Source organism: Protopterus annectens, chromosome 13.part0 (assembly GCF_019279795.1).
Source record: "Protopterus annectens isolate FY-2018-M chromosome 13.part0, PAN1.0, whole genome shotgun sequence".
Classification (NCBI taxonomy): domain Eukaryota; kingdom Metazoa; phylum Chordata; order Ceratodontiformes; family Protopteridae; genus Protopterus; species Protopterus annectens.
Window position 1 is genome coordinate 1259877927 of NC_056747.1, and position 26396 is coordinate 1259904322.

Consider the following 26396-nt stretch of genomic DNA (forward strand, 5'->3'; position numbering starts at 1 on the left):
AATTTGTTGTACACAAAGGAAATGCAATTTATCCATTTAGATACAGTACCTTTGGTAACTGGCTTACCCATTGTTGGTTCGGCATATGAAAGGAATAATTGGTCACAATGTGACATCTTTAGTCCTATGCAAGTAAAAATGCTACTGTCCATGAACATCTAATAAATGTAACACATTCTCTTTTGTTAGAAAATTTGGGAAAGAATACTGGCAGATTAACAGGTTGATTTATACTGGATTCTGACACTAACTTTGGAAGAAATTACAGGTTGGTATGCAAGGTAAATCTGTGGAAAATCAAGTATGGAGGTTTTAAGCAGATTGGCTCTCAGAAATTCTTCTGGCAGAGGTAATGGCTACTAAGAAAATCGTTTTCCATTAAAGATATTTGAGTTTGCATGTAGCTGAGGGTTCAAAAGGAGATTGCGTAAGACACTGCAGTACAAGGTTTACGTCCCAAGGGTGAGCAGGATCTTTAAAAGGGGCTCTAAAAGTAAAGTGCCTTTCAAAAATGCTTTGCTCAGCTTATGGGACGCTAAAGAATAATTTATTCCAACGTGAAAACTTGAAATCGCTGCTAACTGTACTTGTAACAGTAGAAGAGCTAGCTCCTTTTTCAAAAATATGCACTAGAAATTCTAAGATATTATGAATGGGGGCTAAGAAAACTCCAATATTATGTTTTGAGCCAAAAAAACAAATCTCTTCCATTTGCTGAGTATAGTTTCCTGGTGGAAGGTTTATGGGAGAACAAAAGAATATGGCGGACAGGAGAAGACAGAATAGGTTTGTCTGGCTATTAATGGAACTGGAGGAACCAGACAGCCAGCCTGAGATGTCTGGATGCATCATGCCTACTGGGTGAGACAGGAGGTCCGGAGTTGGATCCAGAAACCAAGGTGGTTGAATCAGGTGAGGCCAAAGGAAGGGAAACTAAATTTAAGGCCAATAAGGGGCAATGACGATGACCTTGCTCCAACCTTGCAGCTTTCTGAAGAAATATGGGTAATAATGGAGTGGGAGAATACGCATAAAGGAGACCGGGGGTGGGTGGGGGGCAATCATGAAGAACAGTGTCCTTCGAGGATTCCCCCTGTAGGGGGAATAAGGCAAAGTAGTTGCATCTGTTGTTTGGGAGGGGGGGAGAAGAGATTGCAGCAAGGCTGGTCCCACTGTTGGAAGATAGTGTTTGCAATCTTTCTGTTGAGGGACCATTCGTGAGGTAGAAGAATGCACCTGCTCAGTTGTCTAACACATTTGACTTCCACAGAATGTGCGTTGCTAAAAGAAAGCAGTTTGAAGAGATTGCCCATTGCCACACACACAGCTTCTCGACAAAATGGGTAGGATTTGGTTCTTCCCTGTTTGTTGATGTACCAGACAGCTGACTTGTTGTCCGACTGTACTGCAATTGTCCGCAAAGGGATAGCATTCTGAAATGCCTGCAACTTTAACAGCACTGCTCTCCATTTCTAGGACATTTACATGCAAATTGGCCTCCTTGGGGGACCAGGTGTCTTGGACTGAATTCTGCAGACAATGCAACCCCCCCCCCACAGGTGGGACGTGTCCATGATCACTATGGCCTTCGGCTGAGGGGGGAATGAATGGATGACCTTGTAGAACCTGGTATGAATGAATCCAACACTTGAGATCTCTCTTTCAGATGTGAGTGATTCTCATCTTGTATGACAGACTGATAAAGAATCGACCACTGAGCAGCTAACATCCACTGAAGAATTCTCATATAAAACCTGGCAAGTGGTACTAACGTTACTGCTGCTGCCATTGATCCCAGGGCATGAATGACCAGTGTGGCTGAAAGTGAGGTGCTGCAGATTCTTTTTGATTGGAATCTTACAATTTGAATTCTCAGTAATGGAAGGGAAGTAATGGTTGTTTTTGTATTGAGAATTGCTCCTATAAACTCAACTCTGAGTGGTTGCAGATGAGATTTGTCATAGTTTATGGTTACCCCAGAAGACAGCACTTCTGGAGAACCTGGTCTTTTGCACATAGGAGTTGATGCCTGGTTGGACCATTATTGAGCCAGTCGTCTGGACATAGAGATGCTCTGAATCCTTGCCATCTCAGGGGAGCTGCTATTACTGCCATGCACTTGGTAAACACCCTGGGGCTGTGGTGAGTCCACAGGGTAGTACTCTGAATTGATATTGACTGGCTCCCAGCTGGAAGCATAAGTGCCATCTGGATCGACTGTTCATCTTTATATGATAGTAAGCATCCTGAAGGTCTACACAGCACATCCAACTGTCCTTGCCCAGAAAAGGGAGAATGGGCTGAACCATGACCATCCAAAACTTAGTTCTTCGAACTGTCTTGTTTAGTTTGGAGAGATCCAGAACTGGTCTCCAGTCTCATATTTTCTTTGGCACCAAAAAGTACTCTAAGTTCCGGATTCTATCTGGTCTGGCTGGACCTCCTGGATGACTTTTGATTCTTCAGTGAACCTCCTTTTGCATCTGAATTGCTGCTGGCTTCCTCTGACTGGTTGGAATATCAGGGATTTTTCTTGAGACTGGAGGTGAAAGGGAAAAGGGCATTACATAGCCTCTGGAAATAATCGTCTGCACCCAAGAATCTTTTATTGTATCTAGCCAGGTTCTCTGGTGCAGGAATAATCATTTCACAACTGTTTCCAGAGGTGGACAAGCGGACCTCCTTTTAGAAGCACTGGTATGGTTTATCAAAGAACGATTCTCTGGAACCCTAGTTCTGCAGGCCACTTCTGCCATAGGGGTATCTTTGTCCATTAGAGTTCCCTTTCTCTGCCTCTGGAGGAACCTCCTCCACATGCATCTTGAAAAGGACCCTGAGACTTCTTGAACAGCATTTTTTAATCACCTCGTTGATTCCTGGAAAAGGTTCGCGGAGTCGTCGAAAAACACACACCTATGGCAGACAGGGTCTGTCTTTTTCACACTTGGACAGTGTGACTTTTACTTTGGGGCCGAATGAATACATTCTGTCAAAAGGAGCACTGATGAAAGATTTGAAAGGCTCTGTAAACTCAAGGGTGCATCCAGAAGCATCTCCTTATGGAAACGCCTGAACCCACTGCTCTTGAGACTCCTTTCACTACATGCAAGATCAACCTCATGGACGAAATGCATATGGACTGTAGGGTCGTCAGCTGGGAAGTTAAAAGATGCCTGAATATCAGAAACAGCATTTAAGAGGGTATTTGTGACTCCTTGATCAAATCCCTCTGTAGCTTAGTAAAGTGTGCCAAATAGTTCAGAGACCTAAAAACGAAGGTCGCTGAAGCATAGATACACTTCCAAAATTTGTCCATTGGCCGTGACTCCCTGTTGGGGGTGGGGGGTGGAGAGTGGAACTTTCCTTGGCTAGTTCTTTCTGGCCACAGCAACCATGGCATCAACAGAACTCCCCTTCCCCAAAACTGCCCATCAGCAGGTGGTGCCATTATCCTATCTGGTCTGTGAGGAATGGTGTCGGGGGGGGTCCTTCCATGCCTACTGTGCAATCAAGTTAATGAGCACATCAGTGGGTGGAGTCACCCGGGAGGTAGAGGGGCCAGTACCAAAAGCCTCCAGGAGAACACATTCCTTAGAAGCAGGGTTGCTGGACATTCAACCACCTTTCTGTTTAAGGATTTCTAGGATGTCTCCAAAGGAGACATCTTCAGGAGGTAATCATGGGTACCCTTTGCCTTCATCGAAATCTGTCTTTTTTAATGGACTCCTCTGAGGAGTCTGCTTCCTCTTATACATTCTCTCCTTAAGGACCTCTTCAGTGTGGTGCTCTGGGAAAGTATCGGAAGAGGAGATTACAATTCCTTGGGCAGAAGCCAGGGGTTTTGGTACTGGCTGTCTCTGTGGAAGGAGAAGGTGAGGCTCTGAGTGCCGAGACATCATGGTAGAAGACCTGGGATCCAAGGGAGATGGGGCTCAGTCAGAATTGTCAAGGCAGAAAACATGTTTCACAGCCTCGAAGGCAGAGCAGCTTGGAGACCGACAGAGGACGTTAGATCGAGAAGTCTAGCTTCTGAATCGTAGGCCTCTCCTGCTCAGAGGACAAAACCTCTGAGGTGGAAGCCATAGCTGAGCTGACCAGTGTCGAGATGGCTCAAAGCTTCGGCACTGAATACAGGGCCTCTGATCTGAAAGGCAGACTATAGCTCCAGGAGCTCTCCTGATCAGATGGGACCGGAGCTCTCAGCGAGAATCTCAGATCTGAGAATAAGGCTGTCTTTGGATCAGAGCCAGATGTACCTGGGAATCTGTAAAGGGGTAGTAGTAGACACACAGATCTCCTGACCCAGAGGGGTAGGAGCCAAATGAACACCAAAATCTGGATCTGCGCCAACGGAAGCTTCTTCACCAGTCTCTCCACATTTTCTTCTCTTAAGGCTTCTGGAAGAACAAGTGAAGTATATGGACGGAAACCTGGGTCTTTCTAAGAATGGGGAAGGTACCCTGTCAGGGACCAGATCCAGTGATGGAGTACCTTGTCCTGGGAAGTAACTTGGCAGTCTGAAAGTTAGGTTCGGATTGCACTGGATCCAATGAAGTTGGATCTAAGAGCTTTGTCTTCATTGGATCTGACTTAGAAGGCATCGGACTGGATATTCTTTCCTTAGCTGGATCTTGAATTTTTGTCTTTTTTGGATTAACGGTTGAGACCGGGTGCTTATCGCATCTCTTTCCTGAGGAGTCCAAAGCTGAGGAGGAGGAAAATGGCTTCGGAGAAGAGGTTTTGTCATTTTAGTCTTAAGATGAACCCTCATATGCAGCCTCTCCAAATAAAGAAGGAAGACCTTTCAGTATTAGCTTATTATTGCATTCTACTAATGCGTGAGGATTAAAGCCATGGCATATAGAGCAGTTCTCCTGTAAATGGGGAGGACCTAAACAACATTGTGTGGGCATTGGAAAGTGGCAGTCTATGCCCACACTTTGAACAGTTTTTAAATCCTGCTGGTTTATCCATCATCACCAATCAAAATAACCATTAACACTAAGAAAACAGTGAAAATGTTTTTTTTTTTTTCTAAAGAGAAATAAAGAGAAAAAGGGATGGAAATACCAACAATGGTAAGCTATGATAGTGCCGTAGAGGGGAAGAAGATATTAACATTAGTATCTAAGAGGTACAAAAAATGTACAATAGAAAAAAAGGATTAGAAATGGCAAGAAACAAAACATTTATAAACGAGGGTAAGGGACAGTAATAGAAAGATTTTAAGTAAGGACACAAAAAATAACACTTATCTGAAGAATGCTTGAGAGATGAAAGACCATGTCTTTTGCTTGAAGCAGCAAATGAGATCTGGGGTAATTGGGGCTGGTGCAGTGTGGGAAATGGAGAAGCTTGAGAGTTTTTGGTTGCCATGAGCTTTAACAATGGCAGAGTAAGATCCGAAGGATAGGATCCGAACCCATCAGTTGAGGACAGAATGAAAACTGACATCGGATCTAAGATTCTACCACGACCTGACTAGATATCTGAACAAGTCTGATCCACTATGGTTTGCATTTGCAGAAGGTAAAAAGGGAAGAGCTGTGGGGAAGCAGATCATCTCAAAATGGACAGTTAAGTGTACTAAACATTACTAAACATTTGTTGTGCACATCATTGCAAACAGATACCTATCAAGGTAACAGTACATTTCACCAGCATGGCATTCCTGAAAAGGACTCCCAACAAAGTATATCCTGGAAGCAGCCACTTGGCCATCAGTACACATCTTCTCTAACATTACTACCTTGGAGCATATCTAGAGCCAGAAGTGGGTTTGCCTCTGCCATCTTGCAGATCCTTGTCCCCTTCTGGCACAGACTGTACTCTAAACAACCCCAATAAAAGTAGCTTTGGGAGTCATTCCAAGACTTAGTACTGCAACACTGACTATGAAGAAAGTACAGTTTTGTACCTACCATAAATGTAGATGTTCGAGTGCTAATACAGCTGCAGTCATAACAGATGGGTTCTCCTGCCGTCAGGCGGGTCCTCGGTCGGCCGAATTCCAAAGTCTAGGTCCGGCGTCGGTTGTCGTCGCTTCTTCCCTGACGTCAGTGCGACAGGGGTATAAAGGAACCAGCCGACGCCATTTTCAGTTTTTCTTGCCCCAGATGTCAGGTGCCCCCAGAAGGAAGGCTATACATAAATTTGTGTAATAAAGCAATGCAATATAATCAAAATACAGTAGTTGCAAGCAAATACACCATAAAAGAATACCCCAATCAGGTAGTATGAGGAGGTGTTAGCCAACAGGCCTGCCCCAAGAGGGGAAGGAGGGAGGGAAACCTGGACTGCAGCTGTATTAGCACTCGAACATCTACATTTATGGTAGGTACAAAACTGTACTATGTTCATCGTGCATACAGCTGCAGTCATAACAGATGGGTAGAATCCCAAAGCTAAGAAAGGGGTGGTAGGCACTAGGTGGAACTAGGAGGAGCCAGGATGCCCTGCAAGACTGCAGTGGCAAAGCCTGCTCTAGTTTTGGAGTACAATGGTAGGTGGTAGTGTTTGGAGAGGGTATGCACAGAACTCCAAGTGGCTGCTTCCAAAATATCTTTGGTACGAACTCCTCTGAGGAAAGCTGCTGAGGTAGCTGTGGCCCTTGTGGAGTGAGATCTGATGCCTGTAGGTACAGTTTTGCCATGAAAAGAATAGCAATAGCGTATGCAGTGGGCTATCCATTTTGAGATTGTCTGTTTGGAAATTGGCTTTCCTTGAGCATAGGACACACAGAGCTGTTGTGATTTTCTGAAAGGCTTTGTTCTGTCCAAATAACGCAGTTGTCTGTGGATGTCCAAGGAATGTAGTAATCTCTCCCCTTTGTTTTGAGGATTAGGATAAAAGGTAGGTAAGTGTATGGCCTGATTCAAGGCTACCCTGGATACCACTTTAGGCATAAAGGACGGGTTGGTTCATAAGGAAACTCTGTCCTGATGGAAGATGATAAAAAGCTGCACAGCCATGAGAGCTTGTAGTTCTGAAACTCTACGAGCTGATGTAATAGCCAGAAGGAAAGCTGTTTTCCAGGACACATATTGCAAATCTGATGAGGCAGCTGGCTCAAAGGGAGGCAAGGTCAGTTTTTCCAGAATGAAATTGAGATCCCAAGCAGGTATTGGTTGTTTCCTTGGGGGTCTTAGATTCTTAGCCCCTCTGAGGAACTGTCTTAAGAGAGGGTGAAAGAATAAGGGTGGATCAGTGTTGTATTCTGCAGAAATGGCTGAGGCATGGATTTTGATGGAGGAGAATGAAAGTCCACTGCTTAGCAACTCAGCTAGATACTGTAGTATATGAGGTAAATTCAGTTTTCTAGGATCCTGGCCCTTTTTCTCATTCCAGACACAAAACCGTTTCCATTTTGCGGAGTAAGCTTTTCTAGTCGACGGCCTTCTGGCCTCCAAAATGACATCCTGCACCTCCTTGGAGAGTAGAGTCTGTTGTGATGCTAAGGAATCTTCCATGCGGCTAGATTGAGTGTTTTTAGCTGGCTGTGAAGAGTTTTGAAGCTGTGCTGAGTCAGGAGAAGAGGCATTAGAGGCAGGGTCCAGGGTGGGGAATGAGTCAGGCTCCTCAGGAGTGGGTACCAGTGTTGTCTTGGCCAGTCTGGCGCAATGAGAATCATCTTTGGTCTGTCTGCTCTGGTTTTCAATAGAACTTTGGGCAGCAGAGGAAGAGGTGGGAAGGCATAAACTGTCATTGATGTCCAACTGAAAGAGATGTCCATTCTCCAGGCCTTTGGATGGAAAATCCTTGAGCAGAATTTTGTCAATTGGTGATTTTTGTGGGAGGCAAAGAGATCTATGTCTGGCCTTCCCCATGCTTGGATTATTTCTGTAAAAACTTTTGGATGCAACTTCCATTCGTGTGGATCTGTCATATTTCTGCTTAGGTTGTCTGCCAGTGTGTTTTCCTTGCCTGGCAAGTACTGTGCTTGTAGTTCGATTTGTAAGTCCACGGCCATGTTCCAAAGTGACATGGCCAGTCTGCATAGGGGGTATGAATGTGTTCCTCCCTGTTTGTTTATGTACCACATAACTGTGGTGGTGTCCGTCCTTATCAATAGTTGACCTGGATGCAGAAGGTCCTTAAAGCTATAATAGCATTTATTACTGCTAGCATTTCCTTTTGATTGATGTGAAGGTGCTTTTCTTTTTTGGACCATTTGCCCTGAATGCACCGATCTGTCATGTGCGCCCCCCCAGGCGTAGTCTGAGGCGTCTGTTGTGATGACTTGATTTGCTTGAGGCTTGCTGAATGGAAGACCTGTGTTTGTTTGGCATGCTTGAGCCCACCACAGAAATTCCTTTTGTAGACATGGAATTAGTGGTATTATTGTTTCCAAACTGTGGCTGTGTTGAGACCATAGGTTTTTCAGGTACCATTGAAGTTTCCTCATATGCAGCTTTGCACATGGGATTAGTAAGATGCAAGATGCCATGAATCCCAGAGCCTGCAGGATTTTCCTTGCAGTCAGCCTGGTGCAATTTGCTAGTGCTCTGAAGTATTGAGTTAGTTGCCCCTGCTTCTCTGGCGTGAGGTAGGCCATCTGGGTGTTTGTGTCCAAGTTGGCACCTAGGAAAATTATCTTCCGAGAGGGTATTCGCCTTGATTTCTTTTTGTTGACTGTGTATCCCAGAGTTCAACAACATTATTACATAAGCCAGATGTTTTAGAAGAATGTGCTTGCTGTCCGCTTGGATCAGGCAGTCGTCCAAATCGGGGTATATTTGTATCCCTTGAAGTCTGCAGTAGGCAATTACTGATGCCAGGCATTTCGTGAATACTCTGGGCGCAGTAGATAAGCCAAAGGGCAATGCAGAGAATTGATAATGGGTTGAACCTGCAAGAAATCTGAGGTATCTTCTGCAATTTTGTCTGACTGGGACATGCAGGTATGCCTCCTTGAGGTCCAATGTTACCAGCCAAGACTCCTTGCCCAGCATGGGAAGAAGCTGCTGTACAGTGAGCATCTTGAATTTTGGTGCAGTAGAAATGTGTTTAGGATGGATAGGTCCAAAATAGGTCTCCAATCTTTTCCCTTCCTTGGTACCAGGAATAGTCTGGAATAAAAACCTTGACCTTGTTCGTGCGTAGGTACCTCTTGAATAGCTTTCATGTCTATGAGATCTGTAATTTGCCTTTGTGCCTCTGCCCTTTGATTGTGTGGCAGGTTTGGCATGCCTCTCATTTTTGGAAGGGTGTGAAAATGGAATCTGTAGCCTCTGTTTATAATGTCCAGGATCCATTTGTCTTTTGTGACAATATGCCAATTTTCTGAAAATAATGCCAGTTTTCCTCCTAAGGGGGCTGCCATTTGAGTCTTGCTTGGCATGCAAAGGGGAAAGTCATTGGGCTTGCTTTCTGAATGATTGCGAGTTATCCTCACCACCTCTTTGTGTAGGAGCTTGCCATTGTCTGCCTCTAAACGATCCTTGGGATTGTCCTCTGCCCCTCGGGCACCTGTATCTACCTCTTTGGGGTCTGTCCGTGGCTGGAAAGGATCAATTTTTGGAAGGCCAATTTCTACTGAAATGTGGGGGTTGTACCTGTAAAAAATCTTTCACAGTTTGCATTGATTTAGCCTTTTCCTCCATTTTCCTTAATACCTCCTCAGCATTAGCACCAAATAATACATCCTTTTGTAGAGGGGCATCTAGTAATTTAGCTTTGACATGATCAGGCAAGGTTTGTTCCTTGAGCCAGGCATGTCTACGTATGACTGATCCTGTAACAGCAGCTCTACATGAGGCCTCTAGAGCATCAAAACCACATTGTAAGGTATGCTTACCCACTTGTTCTGCACTATGCATCAAATCCTGCAACTCCTTCAAGTCTGGTTGTTCAGGTTGTGACATTTTACTTTTCAATTGTGATAACAAAAACTGTTGGTATTTTAGCATATGGAACTGACAGTTTAAGGCCCTCATGGTTAAGGTAGCCGAGGTATATACCTTTTTTCCCCACCTTTCTAAGGATCTGGAATCTCTCTCTGAAGGTAATGGATTTTTAGCAGTGGGGCCTTAATTCCCTTGGGGCCCTGTGAGATGGTTTCTGGGTCAGCAGCATGGCTATTGTATAGAAATTGGTGTGAGTCAGGAACCCTGTAGTACTTGTCAGGCTTGACTGGGGCTGGAGGTAGAGAATCCGGGTTAAGGCAGGCCTCCGAGTAAACATCATCTAGGATGTCCAAGACAGGAGGTATAGCCAGAGGCCTGTGCTGAGGTAGCAGGAGAAATTCCCTAAGCCTTTTCTTGGAATCTGAATAATCTTGGCCTTCCCAGTGGAAGTGTTCCCTTAAGGTATGCAAAGTTTCCCCAAATGAGTAATCCTCTGGGGGGGGGATACAGAAGGAATGGACTCCTCTGCATCAGAGTCCTCAAAAGGGGAGTAAAAATGTTCCTGATCAGAGTGCTCAGAAATAATGGAGCCCTGATCAGAGGAGGGGGATTCTTCCTCCACACTGGGCCTTTTGTCCGGTGGGGGTTGTGAACCCCTGATAAGGGTAATTAAATCCTCAGCCATTTTAAGCATCTGTTTTTTAGGCATGGAGCCTGTAGATGGGCCCTGTGTAGCTTGTCTCTTAGAATGCATGGCTGCTTTAGACTTAGCGAAAGCCTTGATGGAAAAAAAGAAGAGGAAGGTCTGAAGACACCTTGAGTGGAGGTAGACCTGTCCACATTTTGAGGTTCAACGCCAAGAGTGGCTTCGGTATCTGTAGTCGGGGTATGGGCCGAGGAGCCTGCGACCTCGGGCACAGGAGACACCGCCAATGAAGTGTAGTCGGTAGTCAGGGGCTGCGTAGGCGCCTCGCTGAGAACCGGACCACGTGTAGTCGGCTTTGGCGTGGTGTCAGTAGAGGCCGCGGATCTCGTGTGTCGGTCCTTATCTTTGCGTTTTTTAGACAAAACTGGAGTCTGAGTATCCGACGACATAATATAGTTAAATGTTTTTCCAAAATAATGCTGGGTGAACTCCGCCCGATGCTTAATGGTGCGTTTGTTGAATGTAGCACAAAAACGACAGCCCGAGACGTCGTGGTCTGGGCCTAAACAAGGTATACAGAGGGAATGGAAATCCTTATGCGGTATTTGCTTCCCACATGAAATACAATTATTAACTTTGTCTGACATCGGTCTGAGGCAAGAAAAGTTTCCCCAACGAGGTACTTAGCTTTCAAGAAGACTTCGGTTTCAAAATTTTCATAATTTCAGGAGCTGGCCGACCGGCACTTGCGAACTGCTTCTGCTTCGGGCACCACGTGGCAAGAAAGACTGAAGAAAATGGCGTTGGCTGGTTCCTTTATACCCCTGTCGCACTGACATCAGGGAAGAAGCGACGACAACCGACACCGGACCTAGACTTTGGAATTCGGCCGACCGAGGACCCGCCTGACGGCAGGAGAACCCATCTGTTATGACTGCAGCTGTATGCACGATGAACATCATAGTACAGTTGTGTTAGTAACTTACCATAACTGTAAATGTTTGAGTATATCAATGTTATAGTACCCTTTTTTCTTCCCTCCTACCAGACTCTCTGTGCTCCTAAGATTGGGGTAGGTACCGTACCAACCAGCTCCCCCCTTCTTCCACCAGCATTTTCCTAGTCAAAGTCAGTAGGGCTATTGGGGCAGGTCATGCTTCACGTGGAGCACATCCAGACCTTGGGTCCAATAAAGACCTAAAGATGATGCGAGCAGGCAACCCTTTATACCACTGATGCTTTGATGTCAGCTAGTGAGGATGTCCACGGACTGTGGGATGGTGAAAATCTGTGGTACGTGGGCCAACCACAGGCTTCTGCATGGCAAGAAGTCATAAGACTTAACACGGACTACAAAGACATATGGCAGTGATGGGCTCCTTCTTGGAAGAGAAGGAACCTCATGAACTTCCCAGGTAAGTCTGTTATGGAGTTAGGTGTCCTGGAGGTCTATCAAGTGAAATCAAGTTCTTTACTTGTAAGCAAAGCAAAAACTGCTAGCATTGTGACTACTCTGAACTGTGTCTTTGTAAAGTACTGGCTTAGTCTGCTGAGATTAACTGGCCTGTGGTATTTGTTTTTTTCCTCTTTTTTGGTACTAAAGGTGATCTAGAATATAGCCCAGACACTTTCTGGTCTAGTGGAAACTCTTGGATATTTTTTTTCTGAGAGTCGTAATCTTCTCTTGCTGCTTTATGCTGGTGGAGTGGAATGCCTGGGAACAGCAGAGAATATGGAAGGAAGGAAAAGGATACTGTACAGCCTGGGGATATTATTTTCCTTACCCATTTGTCTTGTGTGATGGCCATCCATGCATCTGAGCAAAGTGATAACAGGTCTCAGCGTGCCTCCAGAGGAAAGCTAGGAAAGCCTTCAGGAACACTGATGTAGGTTCCCCAAAGAGACCCTTAAATCCCTGGTTTTGTAGTTCACCTAAGAGTCACAGGACTGATGCAGGGACTATTTGAAACAGAGTGATTTGGGATCCTTTCAGAATCCTGTTGTCGGACCGTTGGGAGGGCATACTGTACTTTGAGAGCAGACATTTTTCCTTCCTGCTCACTCATCTCTGCAATTTCTTGTCTTTAGGTCCGAACAGTGAGGATTCACACAGGAGGCACTGACAAAGGGTGCTTTAGATAGGTCCACTAAATCATAAATGTGGAGCCAGGCATGCTGTCTCATAGGTATACATATTGCCGCCGTTCTGGTTACTTCAACTGCACTGTGTAACAGTCTCCTGAAACAATTAGAAATAGTTACCACTGTGGCCACATGAGCTTTGACTTGCTTTATCGACTCCAGAGGGTCAAAATCCCTTTGGATGCATCAGTTCCACGATTTTGCCGAACATGAATTCTTCTGGAGGGGACTGTGAGGAACCCTCCCTTTCATCCAAATCAGCGTCTATAGAGAGGGACTCCATAATGGAGTTAATGCATCTCCTTTCATACTTCTTGGGAAGAAAGATGAGAGAGATGTAGTACAGACTGAAAAGTGCCAAAGGCTGGAGCCGATTCAGAGAAAACTTCTGAAGACATCAGAGATAAGGAAGCACTCACGGCTCTCATTAATCCTGAAAGCCAATCTGAATCTGTCAGCAAGTAAGACCCCCAAAACAGTGCCTTATCAGTTCCCACAGAAGTGTGTGTCAATAGTACCAAAGATTTGGGAGGCTTCAATATCAAGACTGTAGTAGACACTTTAAATGTCAATGACTCAGATATCAAAAACAGCATCAAACAAACTGGAGCAGACGATGGTGTTGAAAGCCCCAAAACTCCACTGACCCAAAGGGTTTCAATGTTGAATGAGTCAGATGCAAAGATCCAAGTCCATCATTGCCAAATGGAGAAGCTCCAGGCAAGATGGCTGAAACTCCTTGTTTCAAAAAATGGGACCTGGGATGGAGCTTTTGAAGGTGAATGTAGGCCAAACAGATCTGTCCTACAAACAGATGAGGATGGGGTGACACGCATTTCAACATGAGCCTTCAAAAATGCCCTCATTATCTTGCCACAGCCAATTCAGAGGCACTACAGAAAGGCCAAGTATACCTATGGAAAGATGCTAACAGACGCTGGAAGGGAGAAATCTAGAGAGCTCTCTCCCTGAAGATTGTCCACTTAAAATCTTTTTAAGGGTCCTGTCTGAAATAATGATATGTGCTCCATGCACAAAGGGACTAGCATGACAGAAACAGAATTTACCACAACTGGTACAGAAGGTGACTGCTGGGGATTTGGCCTGGAGAATGTTAGTGCTTTAGAGGTATCCAGGTCATTGGCCTTCCTTCTCTCTCCTTCTGTCATATTTCTCGTTATTACTTTTTCTTCCTCTGTACCTTTTTCCTGTTTTGGAGAGAGAAGTATCAACCTGTTATTGCATTCTAATTAACTTGGGCTGAAGCTTGTGCAGTGATGCAATCCACCAAAAGCTGTTCAGTACCCAGGCACACCGTGCAGAAAGATCATGGCTATCCTGGGGCAGAATTTTTGGGCTGCATTTGTCACACTTTTTAAAGCCCTACTACATGTCAAAGAAAACACTGTCTACATAGTAAGCAAACTCAAAACAGAGCTATTAAAGTTTGGATTTAACAATACCCATACTAGCCAATAACTACAAAAACTACCAACAAGAGCAGACATGAATATGACAAGCCAGAAAAAGAACAACTGTTTTGATTTACTGATATTAACAAGTTACGATATACAACTAAAGGGAGACGCAACTAAGCCTCTGTGCCAATAACTCATGAAAGAATAGAGACTTTTTTAAACACCAAATAGAAAGCTATGATCTACTGACATTAACAAGTTACGATATAAAACTACACATTTTAATAAACGGAGCTGCAACTAGGCCTCTGTGCCAATAACTCATGAAAGAACAGAGATTTATTTAAATACCAAAGAGGAAGCTATTTAAAAAAATAGCTAAAAGGCTGATAGAAGTAAGGTGAAAATTAAGACTGGAAAAAAAAAACAACACTACCTGAGCATCTAGATCATATCTGTCTTTTAGACATGAAATGGGGCGTAAGGTAGGGCTAGGGACAGATGAATTGAGTTACGAGTTTGAGTCCTGGCTGGAGTTGCTGATCAGATCAGTGAAACAGCTGTAATCTCATCAGTCAAATCAGATTGTCAGAATAAAACAGGATCTAAAAAGATAAAACATCAACACTAAAGAAAATCAGGTGGTGCAGAGGATAGCGTTACCGTCTCACAGCAAGAGGTTCTCCAGTTCGATTCTCGGCTGGACCGCATTCTGCAGAGTCTGCATGTCCTCCCTGCAGTTGAGTGAGTTTTAAAGACATGCAGGTAGGTGCTTGTGCCTTCCTTCTGTGAATGTTGGGAGCTGGGCTGGCAACTCGACACTGAAACTCCACTGCCAACCAATCTGCAGACTAGTGACCCACTGTGGTGACTCCTAACTGGGAAAAGCCGAAAGACATTGCTTTTGGAAGAAGTCTCTCAGTGCTTTGAGAGAATCTTCCCAGTTACCAAATCAAATAAATAAAAAAATGGTGATCGCGCATGCTTGATCCATTCACTATAGTTACTTAGTTTTTTTTTTCTTTTGTGCTAAGACAAGGTTATTACAAGCAGACTATTAAACTTGTGTGTGAAGGTTATGAAGACACTGGATAAACTGCTTGTATTTTATTTCAATGCGTGTATTTGCACTAATAAAATGTGTATGTATTGTAAAAAAGGAAACGTACTGTAAAACCTCTACTGTAATGTAATACTGTACAAACTCTCAGTCTTAGCCATATGCATTTACCACAGTGTTCTTTGTATAACACCATCAGTAGGCTTTATGACTTTTGTACATCAACCATTACGTAACTGGAATTATCATTATACTGTATGTATTAATTTGCTTTCCTAGTTGTACAACTGTACGTGGATTCTAACTAAAAAGGGTTAGCAGATCAACTCACTTTCCAGGTTATTAAATTAAAAATAAATATAAAATATTCATATGATCACAGAAAGAATGGAAAGCTTGCTGAAATGCAATAGTGAAGAAATATATAATCATAAAGAATTGAGGACAGAGGCAGCCACTGCAACAGTACTCAGCAGATAAAAAAAAAAAAGATTCAACTGAATGTCGAAGTAGTAAGGAGTGATTAGAAGAGGTGAAACTGGGCTTGTGACATACTACAGGACTGCTGGAAGGCTATATGGGGACTACAACTGGTTCACACTGATGACATTGAACTTCTCTGTGCTCAACAGGCTGCCATGAATAGGTGGCTGAAATGAGCACTTGTGAGGAATCAGAATGGACCTGCTGAGTCTGCCAGTGCTCTGGTTTTCCCCTGTATGTGTACTGCAGTTAGAAAGTCTGAAGACATTGCCCATTCCCAGACCATCATGGCCTCTCTGCACAACGATTAGGAATGGGTTCCCCCTTGTTGTTGATGTACCACACTACTGACATGTTGCCTGTATGGACTGCAATAGTCCCCAGAGGGAGAGAGTCCTGAAAGGCTTGCAATGTTAGGACTGCTCTCATCTCAAGGACATTTATATGCAGCTTGGTCTCTGGTGGGGACCACATGCCTTTGAACCATCCTTCCCTTGTAATGCCCCATCCTCCCTAATTGGGAGGCATCTGTGATCACTGTGGCTATTGGGGGGTGCGAGGCAGACAGAATGGCCTGCCCAAAACCGGGTCATTTGACTGTATCCATATTGAATATGACTTTTGCAAATTGGGGTGAGCTTGATGGGAACAGGTTGAGGCTGGTAAAGAATAGACCACTGTACTGCCAGGGTCCTCTGAAGAATTTGCATGAGGATTCTTGCTATGGGGACTAGAATAATGTCAGCGGACATAGATCCAAGAGCTTGCAACAACAGTTTGGCTGGCGGGGGAAAGATGACATTAGCAAGTCCCACACCTGACTTCTCAGAGATGTGATGCTGTGAAGAGGTAGTGAAGCCACTTGATTCATCGTATTCAGTTGAGTTCCTATGAACTCTAGATTTTGTACAGGAGTCAGCTTGGACTTTGCAAGATTTACTATGATGCCTGGCGAGTTGGAGATCTGAAGGAAGTAATTCCTAACTTGTGAAAGTTGATGTCTTGTTGGGGCAGTGAGGAGCCAGTCGTTTAGATAGTGAAACATTAGGAGTCCTTTGAGCCTCAGGTGAGCTGCCACTACTGTCACACATTATGGGAACACTTCGGGGACTGTGGTGAACCCAAAGGGCAATACTCTGAATAGGTAGTGATTGGCTCCCAGCCAATCACTACCTATTCAGAGTATTGCCCTGAATAGGTAGTGATTGGCTCCCAGCCAAAAGCGCAGATGTCTACTCCAGTGCCTATTTTGATGCAATAGTACACATCCTGGAGATCTACAGAGCACATCCAAACATCCTTGTGCAGAAGAGGCAGGATGGACTGAACCGTAACTATTCAGAAGTTTGGCTTCTTTACATACTTATTCAGATTGCTTAGATCCAGAATTAGTCTCAGCTGCCCTGTTTTCTTTGACACTAAAAAGAAGTGGGAGTAAGTTCTGAATCCTATTTGTTTGGGTGGGAACCTACTGGATGATTTTTGTATCAGCTTTTGAACCTCTTGAGCTGTGTACTCCCTCTGACTGGGAGTAACATTGTGGAGTTTCTTCCTTGTGACAGGAGGTGGAAGGGAAAAGTGAATGTAGTAACCTCTGGATATTATGCTTAGCACCCATGCATTGTTTGTAAGATTTGCCCAAGTGTTCAGGTGCAGGGAAATATGACCCCTGACTGCCTTCAGAGATGGGACAGTCTGGTAGCTCTTCAGGAGCACTGATAGGGCCCTGTCAGAGAAAAAAAAATCTCTGAAGCCCTAGTTCTTGCAGACCCCCCCCTCTGCCTCTGGGGTGGTGTCTACCACTGGAACTTCCTCCTCTGCCTCTGGAGGAATTGTCCTCGCGTAGGTCCTGAAAAGGCCCCTGAGATTTCCGGAACCAAGTTTTCTTTCCTCCTCGCTGGTTTCTAGAAAAGGTTTTCCAAGATGTAGAAAACTTAATTCCTACAGCAGACAGGATCTTTCCTTCCTGTTTTCTGTGGGTGAGCATATCTTTCACCGATGATCCAAAGAGAGAAGAGCCACTGAAGGGGGGCATTAACAAAGGATCCCTTAAAGGGTTCCGCAAAGTCGTATAGCTTCATCCAGGCATGTCTCCTTACAGCTATGCCAGAACTGGCTGCTCATGAGGTACCTTCCACTGTTTGGGAGATTAACCTCATCGAAGAATTAGCAACAGATGATACAGCAGGCAGTCAGGGGAGAGACCCTTTTGAGGTCCTCCACCGATATGGTCTCAGCAAGACAGCTCCTTGATCAAATCTCTTTGCAAGTGGATAAAGCATGCCAAACAATTTAATGACCTTAGCTTGAAAGTGGCTGAGGCATAGATGTGGTTTCTGAATCTGTCCATCACCCTGGACTCCCTGTTTGGTGGATGGATAGAGGATCTCTGCTCAGCTAGCTCCTTCTTAGTAGCTGCTGCCACAACAATGGCATCAACAGGGACAACTTTGTTCCAATGTACTCTGTATGCTGGGCGAACTAGAAACTTATCTGGACACTTGAGGACGGGCGCGACGGTGTCCGGTTCCTTCTAGGCCCAGGAGGAAACTAAGTCAATAAGTTTGTCCACCGGGAGAATCACCCAAGACATAGATGAGCCTGCCCCAAAAACCTCCAAAAACACAAACTGCTCAGGAGGAGGAGGGGGTTGGGAAGAACAACCACCCTTCTGTTTTAGGATTTCCAGGATGTCTCCAAAGGAGACATCAAGTGGTGATTAAGGGGTTCCCTCTCTCCTGCATCAAAGTCAGTGTCTTCAGTAAGAGACTCCCCTGGGGAGTCTATGTGCCTCCTTTTGCATATCATCTTGCATATCAAAGGTACCTCCTTTATGGGGTGTTTGGGGGAGGAATCGGAAGAATGGGGAAAAACCCTGTGGGGAATGATTGTGGAGGCTTCCTAGGGTAGGCTGACCTTAAAAAGTAGGAATGATGGTCTCAGAGCTGGGACCCGATGGAGGGCAATGGACTGGATCAGAGATGTGAGAGGATGGATCTCTATGCAATGAGAAGGCCCTTTCCACTACCTGAAAGGGTGATGGACCCAAGGAAACCCCTCCCAAACTCCATGGAACCAAAGTAGCAGAGGACGAAAGGACGGGGCCCACCTGGGATTTGAGCCCTCCAGAGAGAATCACACCGGTGCTGCTGAGAGCCAAGGCACCAAAAGGCAGGGATGGCTCAGACAGTGTTGAAGCCGAATGCAACCTCCTAGACCCGGCACTGACCTCTCTGACACAAGACCCGCTCTGATCTGACAGCATCAGTGCAGGGCTGGTCAGGGATGTCGCTGGAGTCAAGGATGGAGGTTTTCTTGGATCAGACACCAACTCTCTCTGCTATCTAGGACCTGGGGCTCTGAACCCACGGGTTGGATTGAAGAAGGAGAACGAAAAGGCTTAGCAGGGGCACTCATGGATCCAAGAGGGGATGGAGCTGCCAAGACTCCCATCTGGATCTGAGCCCCGAGGAACTTCTGCACCATCCTGTCCATACTGGCCTCTGTCAAGCTTCTGGAAGAAGCTGAGGAAGCAGATCTGCAGTCAATGGTCGGCGTTTGAAGCAATTTGGAGGATGTAGCAAGTCAGATAGACTTCAGAACAAAACTAGGATATCTGCTCCTGACTGTCAGGTCTGAGGTCAGAGTGCCTAGGATCCGACTTTGGTGTTGATGGAGGAGGAGGACCACTGACTGAGAACCTGCATCGGAAACAAGGGAATCAATGGAACAGAATGGGAGGTGGCACTCTGTATTTGAAGCAGTTGGATCAGAATTTTTTTCCAGTTTTTCTGAAGGCTCCAAAAATGTCCTTGGGGACAAGAAGGCTCGCTTTTTGGTTTCTTTGGAACTGTGTGTTTTGGAGGGGCTTTGAGCCCCAGATGAAGGAGATGAAGCCAGAAAGCAACCCTTTTAAGATGAGTTTATTGTGCCAGTCAGAAAGGGCATGTGGGTTCACACCGAGACTTAAGGTGTTTGTGCCCCAGGCAGTAGACGCACTTTTTGTGGGTATCCAAATTGGGATTTTACACCCACAAGTGCATCTCTTGAATCCAGTATGTTTTTCCAACTGAAACGGAAAGAGCGTCCACTCTAACTGGTGAACCCAGTCATAAACAACACGAAACCAAAAGTTCAAACAGAGAGAATTTTTTTTTTTTTTTTTTTTTTTTTTTTTAACTGTAAAGTACTGTAGAGAGCTTTAACTAAACAGAATCGAAAATGCCAATGGGCACAAGAAAAACACAGCACGGAGCTGAAGAGAAAAAAAAAATAAACCCTTATGCCTGTGAAAAACTAGAAAGACTTAGGAGGAGTAGGAAGAGGAAAGAATAGGAAAGAGTAAGTATCTAGTTTTTAAATTAGTATCAAGAAAGAATTAAATCACCCACAACTTTCTCTATAGCTCGAGATTCTGGAGAGCCACATCCTGTCGCAATGGCAGCAAATGACATCTGAGGAGTAGGGATTGGTGCAGAGCATTATGGGTAGAGGGAGAAGCTCAAGATTCAGATCCAAGTCTGTAAGAATGAGTCTATGTCGGATCCAAGGGTCAGATCCGTAACCCATCAGTGAGGAAAAATGAAAAGGACATCAGATCGAAATGGTGCAGTGGACTACCTTCACAAAATCATCACTAGGAGTTGAGGACTTGTATCAGTTGCAATGACTGTAACAGAGTAGGCACAAGACAAACTTACAGTCATGCTTGTGTAGTCTGTATCCTTACAGGAAAAGAAAAAGAGTACACACTGCTAGGGAGAAAATGTACTACAGCAGATAAAGTAGTGCATGTTGATCATCACTACTCAAATGTGACTTTTCAACAGAGACTAAAATTCATAGATGTTATTATAAGAGGGTAAGACATGCAAATTGAAGTATGAGACGGCTTTACCCAGCAGTGCTGAAAGTGTTTTCTTTAGGAAGGATTGCCTATGTTGAGAAGTGGTAGCAATGGCAAAGGACTTGCTGGTGTATTCATTTTGTCAAGCAATTGAGAGTTTATAAAAGGACTACAAAATCTGGCTGAAATCTGCAGCTTCGGTGGAACAGGAATAGGTGAAGCACATGAGTTTAACAGAAACAGGAGCGTATTTCTCTGTAGAGTGGGAAAGAGGATTTAAGAGGCTTCAAATGCCTATGCATGACTTTGAATTATTACATATACAAGTACTTTTAAATATGTAGACAACAGAAGTATGTCCTAGAAAGCTTATCACTGCACAGCACTGTTATTTCTTACAAATACCAAAACTGGGTTACTAGAATTACTGCAAGTGAAATACAAGGCAATTAATGTGGGTAGGGAATTGTTTTCTCATTTCAGCGATGTGGTTATGTTAGGAAGGGATCTTATACAGATCCCAGACGGCACTTTCTGCAGAAGCAGAAATCACCGAACATACATAACCAACAGTGCTGTTCACCGAAGCAGCACTTTTGGTTACGTATGCTGGTTGTGCCAGTTGCACTACGGTGCGGTTAAGGGAGAATTCCCTTTTCCCCACTGTAGTGTGACCTCGGAGTGAGACTATAAAAGTAGGGGTTGGTGGGGGGCTGGGGTGCAGGGGGCTTGCCCCCCTGCATAAAAGAAGATTTGTTTGTTTTTGAACAGACTTTAATGAAAGCGCTTTTTCGGTTAAAGCACTTTCGTTAAAGTGCGTTCGGTTAATGTGGATTCGGGCTATTGAATGTCCTAGATCCGTTAGGATACCTAATGAATGCTGTGACAGAATGAAAAATATTTACCAGATTTTGTACAACTTTTATTACCAAAGAATATGTCGGCAGCACTAACAATAAAAGAGGTGTTCCCACTTATTTTGGGCTGACACCACAAAAACGACTATAAAGATTATAACTATGGAAATGATATATTGTATGTGCTACATTTAAAATTTCTTTATTTTAGGAGTTCATGTGGGCCCATGTTGCAAAACAGTTGAGCTAAATTATTTCAGCATATGGAAAAAGTAATCACTGAACTTGAACCCTGAATGTCTGACTTCTAGTAATCTAAGATGTTTTAATTAAAATATTTATAATTGACTATACAATAATGTCTCCATGTCCATCTTGGTAGAGTTGGGCATCCTAAGTCAATAAAGCAATTGTCTCATGTTCTCAGACAAATAGTTAAGCAGTAAAGAAAATTACAGAGTATGCAAGAAATGTAAATACACAACCTCTTTGGAGGCAAAATGTTTGCATACAAATGAGGTTGTCAGGAATATCCACACTACATCCTTCACAAATACAGCATACAGCATACAACACATGGATCATCTTACACTGAGGCGCTTACAAGAAACCTCAAATATCAAATACCTCCAAAGCTGCTCCTCAGCAATCATTAAAATACACATCAAAAGCAACAGCAAACATCTTACACAAGCCTACACCCAATGGTCCGCCAACAGCAGAGCTCATAAGGCAAGCATATACCTTACCTAATACTATTGTCATTGGGGCCTCCATTGTGCGATGCACAGATGCCCCTCTCACCAGGTCAGACAAGAAGATAATAGTTAGTTGCCTATCTTGAGCCAGGCTCTACAATATCATGCACACACTCAAGCCACTGCACCCCACGTACCAAAATGATTATCACAGTCCATGTGGGTGTAAATGACTCAAGGCGTATCTCACTGGACTATATCAAGAGAGACATAATGGATCTCTCAGAATGTGCATCACAGACAGGTACAAGCCTTGCATTGAGCAGCAATCTACCTTCACCAAGGATGATGCCACAGCATGAAAATAAAATGATTGATTTTAATAACTGTCTGTGTCAATCTAGGGGGATCTAATACCTGTTAGCATGGGAAGTCAAGAGATGAAGATGCTTTGCCAAGGATCGGCTGCACCTGTCCTCCCCTTGGCTTTCAGATACCGGATTAAAGTTTGCAAACTCTCTTGGAATGTTTTTAGGCTTTTTAGGCAATGCCAAAAAAAAAAAAAAAAAAGTGTACTCACCATAACATTCCATCTGTGTTGCACACTTTCATTCTTCCTCAACTGATGGGCTCGGATCGGACTCTGCTATTGGCTAAAGCTCGTGGCAACCAAGATCTCTCAAGCTTCTTTCTGAAGCACAAAGCACCAACCTCAATTACCTCTGATCTTGTTTGCTGACTTAGTAGAAAAGGCATATTCATACTCAGAAATGGAGAAAGCTATATCTGGAGCTTAATATTAAGGACAGAAATGTCCTGTAAGCACTATTTTTTTCCAGAAGTTTTCAAGGACGGGGGTTGGTGAGAGGGGAATTGAGGAAGAATGAAAATGGATAACAGATGGAATGTTATGGTGAGTACATAACTTCTTTATCTGATGTTGTCAATTTTCATTCTATCCTCAACTGATGGGACAGAGTTCCCAGCTACCTAAAATCCAGGGTAGACTCAAGGAAGGCTATTCTAGAGTATCATTGAGCCAAATGATGCTCTACCTCTGGAGACCAGATCCAATTTGTAATGAATAAAGCTATGGCCAGTAGCCCAGGTTGCTGCTGCTCATATATCATCCATGGACACTCGCAACTGAAACACTGAGGTAGTAACCATGAACAGGTGAAGATAGCATAGGTTGTCTGGCTATTAATGGAACTGGAGAAGCTATGTAGTCAGCCTGAGGGTGGTTATGTTTGGATGAATCATGCCTGTCGGGTGAAACAGGTCTGTAGGTTGTATCCAGAAGCCAAGGTTGGTGAAGCAAGTAAGGCCAAAGAAAAGAAACAAGTAAGCCCATTGATATAATTGGAGTTAGTGTTAGCCCCGCTGCGCTCGGGCTCACTCCACTCCCCTCCCTGCTTCCTATTTCCACCCGCCCCCACTAGTGCTACATTTCAACTGAACTTAGCCACTCCCCTCATGCTAACCACCAATCACTGAATCTGCCCCACCTCTGTACCCATTTCCTTCTCTTCCACTATTCCACATCCTGTAAAGCACAGTCTTCCATCTAACTACCTTACAATCACAAACAACACCTCTCATCATCCACCACACCCACCCCATCCCAAGCAGATCTCTCACTCATGACCAAACCATGCCCAAACTACCCAAACCCACATACATACACCTCTTACTATTTCTCCTAGGTGTATCCACCCTCCCACTGCTGACTTCTATCACCAACCACCAAAAACAACTTAATTTTATCCACATACCAAGAAAAACTACTTCCATTTACATTATTACAACACACCCTTTTACTCAACTAGTCCCACATCACTACCAAACCTTCTTTATTCACCACTATGCACACAGATCACAGCCATCACACTACCAGTCTCAAACAACTATAAAGAACTTTAAGACCCTAAACAAACTACTCAAACTCTATTTTACCTCAGAACCTAACTCATTAGCTGCGGTGATATACACACAAACCCAGGCCCAGAAAATCTAGGAGCCCCAACCCTCAACCTGAATGATACCCTACTCCACAGAGACAAATCCACGCTCCTCATTTTAAATTTAAATGTTAAGTATTACAAATCAAGTACGCCACACATAGCAAACGGAGCACGGGTCCCACACAAGACAAAGTAATAAGTAATAAAACAGTCATATAAACCAAGTGCGGTCCCCTAATGGCAATTCCACTCGTAACAAAAAAGAATTAATCCAATAAAATATCCAGTCCACGAAGTAAAAGAAATGATTACAATTTATTGTAGTAGTTAGCGCTTTCACCCGTAGGCTTCTTCAGACTTTACATTAACCAAGTGATACATACAAGTTTAAAAACCCTTAACACTCACAAGATTGGTCAAACATCGACCAATGGCAACATTAGTGAGCTACCTATAACAAATGTCACTAGAATACATTCTAAAAATATCTAAAAAGCCAAAGCTTCAACAATCATCCACATAAGTAAATGAACATACAACATTTGTATAAACACTTACAAGCATCCGACCAATATAAATAATAACTGATCGGTTTAATAAAACATATTTACCTGGCAAAAGGTTATATCTCATGACAGCCTATATAAGCGTTCAAACGCTGGTTAAAAGCCCAAGGAAATTTCACCTGTTACGATGTCGATCATATAATCCACATCGTACAAAAAAATCCTCATATAGGGATAAATAAAATGTCCCAAAATCGTAAAGTTCCTATATATAGATGGAACCCAAACTCCATAAAAACAAAACTGCATGTTCGCACCGAAGTGCTACGTCTCCGAGTATTCCACATCAGAATGCTCGTCACTAGCTTAGCGTCTGACGTCAGCCAAGACTCGGTACGATAAGCATTCATGCACGCAAATGATGTTAAAGCAACAAGGCTCACAAGCTAACTTAACAGAGTCCAAAAAGAAATTAAAAACTGTGCATGACTTACGTACCTAACAGGATACCTAACGGGAGAGTATACTAAATAAAATGAGGTGCTACGCCTCTGGGTCATGCACCTATCCATCTAACTACGCATACATTTAAAAATACACTGCACTAAATCGGTAAACCTACCGGTCCAAGTACAGTAAAGGTGAAACTCATTCACCATTACTAGCGAAGGGAGATGACAGAAGCACTAAAGTGTGATGAAACACCAAAACTACACCTAAACTACTATTAAACTAAAAAATAGTATAAAAAACTAACAGTGTTAAAGTAATCCCAAACCCTAAATATTAAGCCTACCACCATGGGTCATAGAAGATGCAAAATGTCCTATAGGACACTGAGGGAGTGGATTAGGGAACATTTATATCGTGTCCGAATTGGTTCCCCTAATAATGCTTTAGCCAAGCATATTCTTGTTTATGGCATCACGCACACATTTTTGTTTTGTGTACTTCAAGTATGTTACCAGAACAACAGAGGTGGTGACCTTGTGAACTTCACTCTAGAAAATGAGTTGAAATGGATCGTCAGGTGTAGAGCCGATAGACCACCTGGACTTAATGATAAAGTACAGATTAAGCCAGTATTGAAAAAAAGAAGATTATTCAGACCTAAACACTGAGTCGAGATTTCAATGATTAGTTTTAGGGTGCTGGTGTATTTTTTTCATGTACCATTAACATATATGCTTCTGTTTTTGCTCTGGCTTATTTATGTATACCTTTAATTTTCTCCTCATTTTGCATCTTCTATGACCCATGGTGGTAGGCTTAATATTTAGGGTTTGGGATTACTTTAACACTGTTAGTTTTTTATACTATTTTTTAGTTTAATAGTAGTTTAAGTGTAATTTTGCTGTTTCACTACAGTTTAGTGCTTCTGTTTTCTCCCTTCGCTAGTAATGGAGAATGAGTTTCATTTTTACTGGACTTGGACCGGTAGGTTTACCTATTTAGTGCAGTGTATTTTTAAATGTATGCGTAGTTAGATGGATAGGTGCATGACCCAGAGGCGTAGCACCTCATTTTATTTAGTATACTCTCCCGTTCGGTATCCTGTTAGGTACGTAAGTCATGCACAGTTTTTAATTTCTTTTTGGACTCTGTTAAGTTAGCTTGTGAGCCTTGTTGCTTTAACATCATTTGCGTGCATGAATGCTTATCGTACCGAGTCTTGGCTGACGTCAGACGCTAAGCTAGTGACGAGCATTCTGATGTGGAATACTGGACGTAGCACTTCGGTGCGAACATGCAGTTTTGTTTTTATGGAGTTTGGGTTCCATCTATATATAGGAACTTTACGATTTTGGGACATTTTATTTATCCCTATATGAGGATTTTTGTACGATGTGGATTATATGATCGACATCGTAACAGGTGAAATTTCCCTGGACTTTTAATCAGCGTTTGAACGCTTGTATAGGCTGTTATGA

At 43.6% G+C, this 26396-nt stretch overlaps 1 protein-coding gene across 1 annotated transcript in view; it reads right to left on the reverse strand.

Annotated features, from left to right (window-relative positions):
• Positions 1-26396, reverse strand: part of NPEPPS (aminopeptidase puromycin sensitive) — a 1948381-nt gene that overhangs the window by 559016 nt on the left and 1362969 nt on the right. Inside the window, exon 21 of the mRNA XM_044054968.1 lies at positions 10917-10991. Within this exon, the coding sequence (XP_043910903.1) occupies positions 10917-10991 (75 nt within the window). The remainder of the gene's footprint in view (positions 1-10916; positions 10992-26396) is intronic.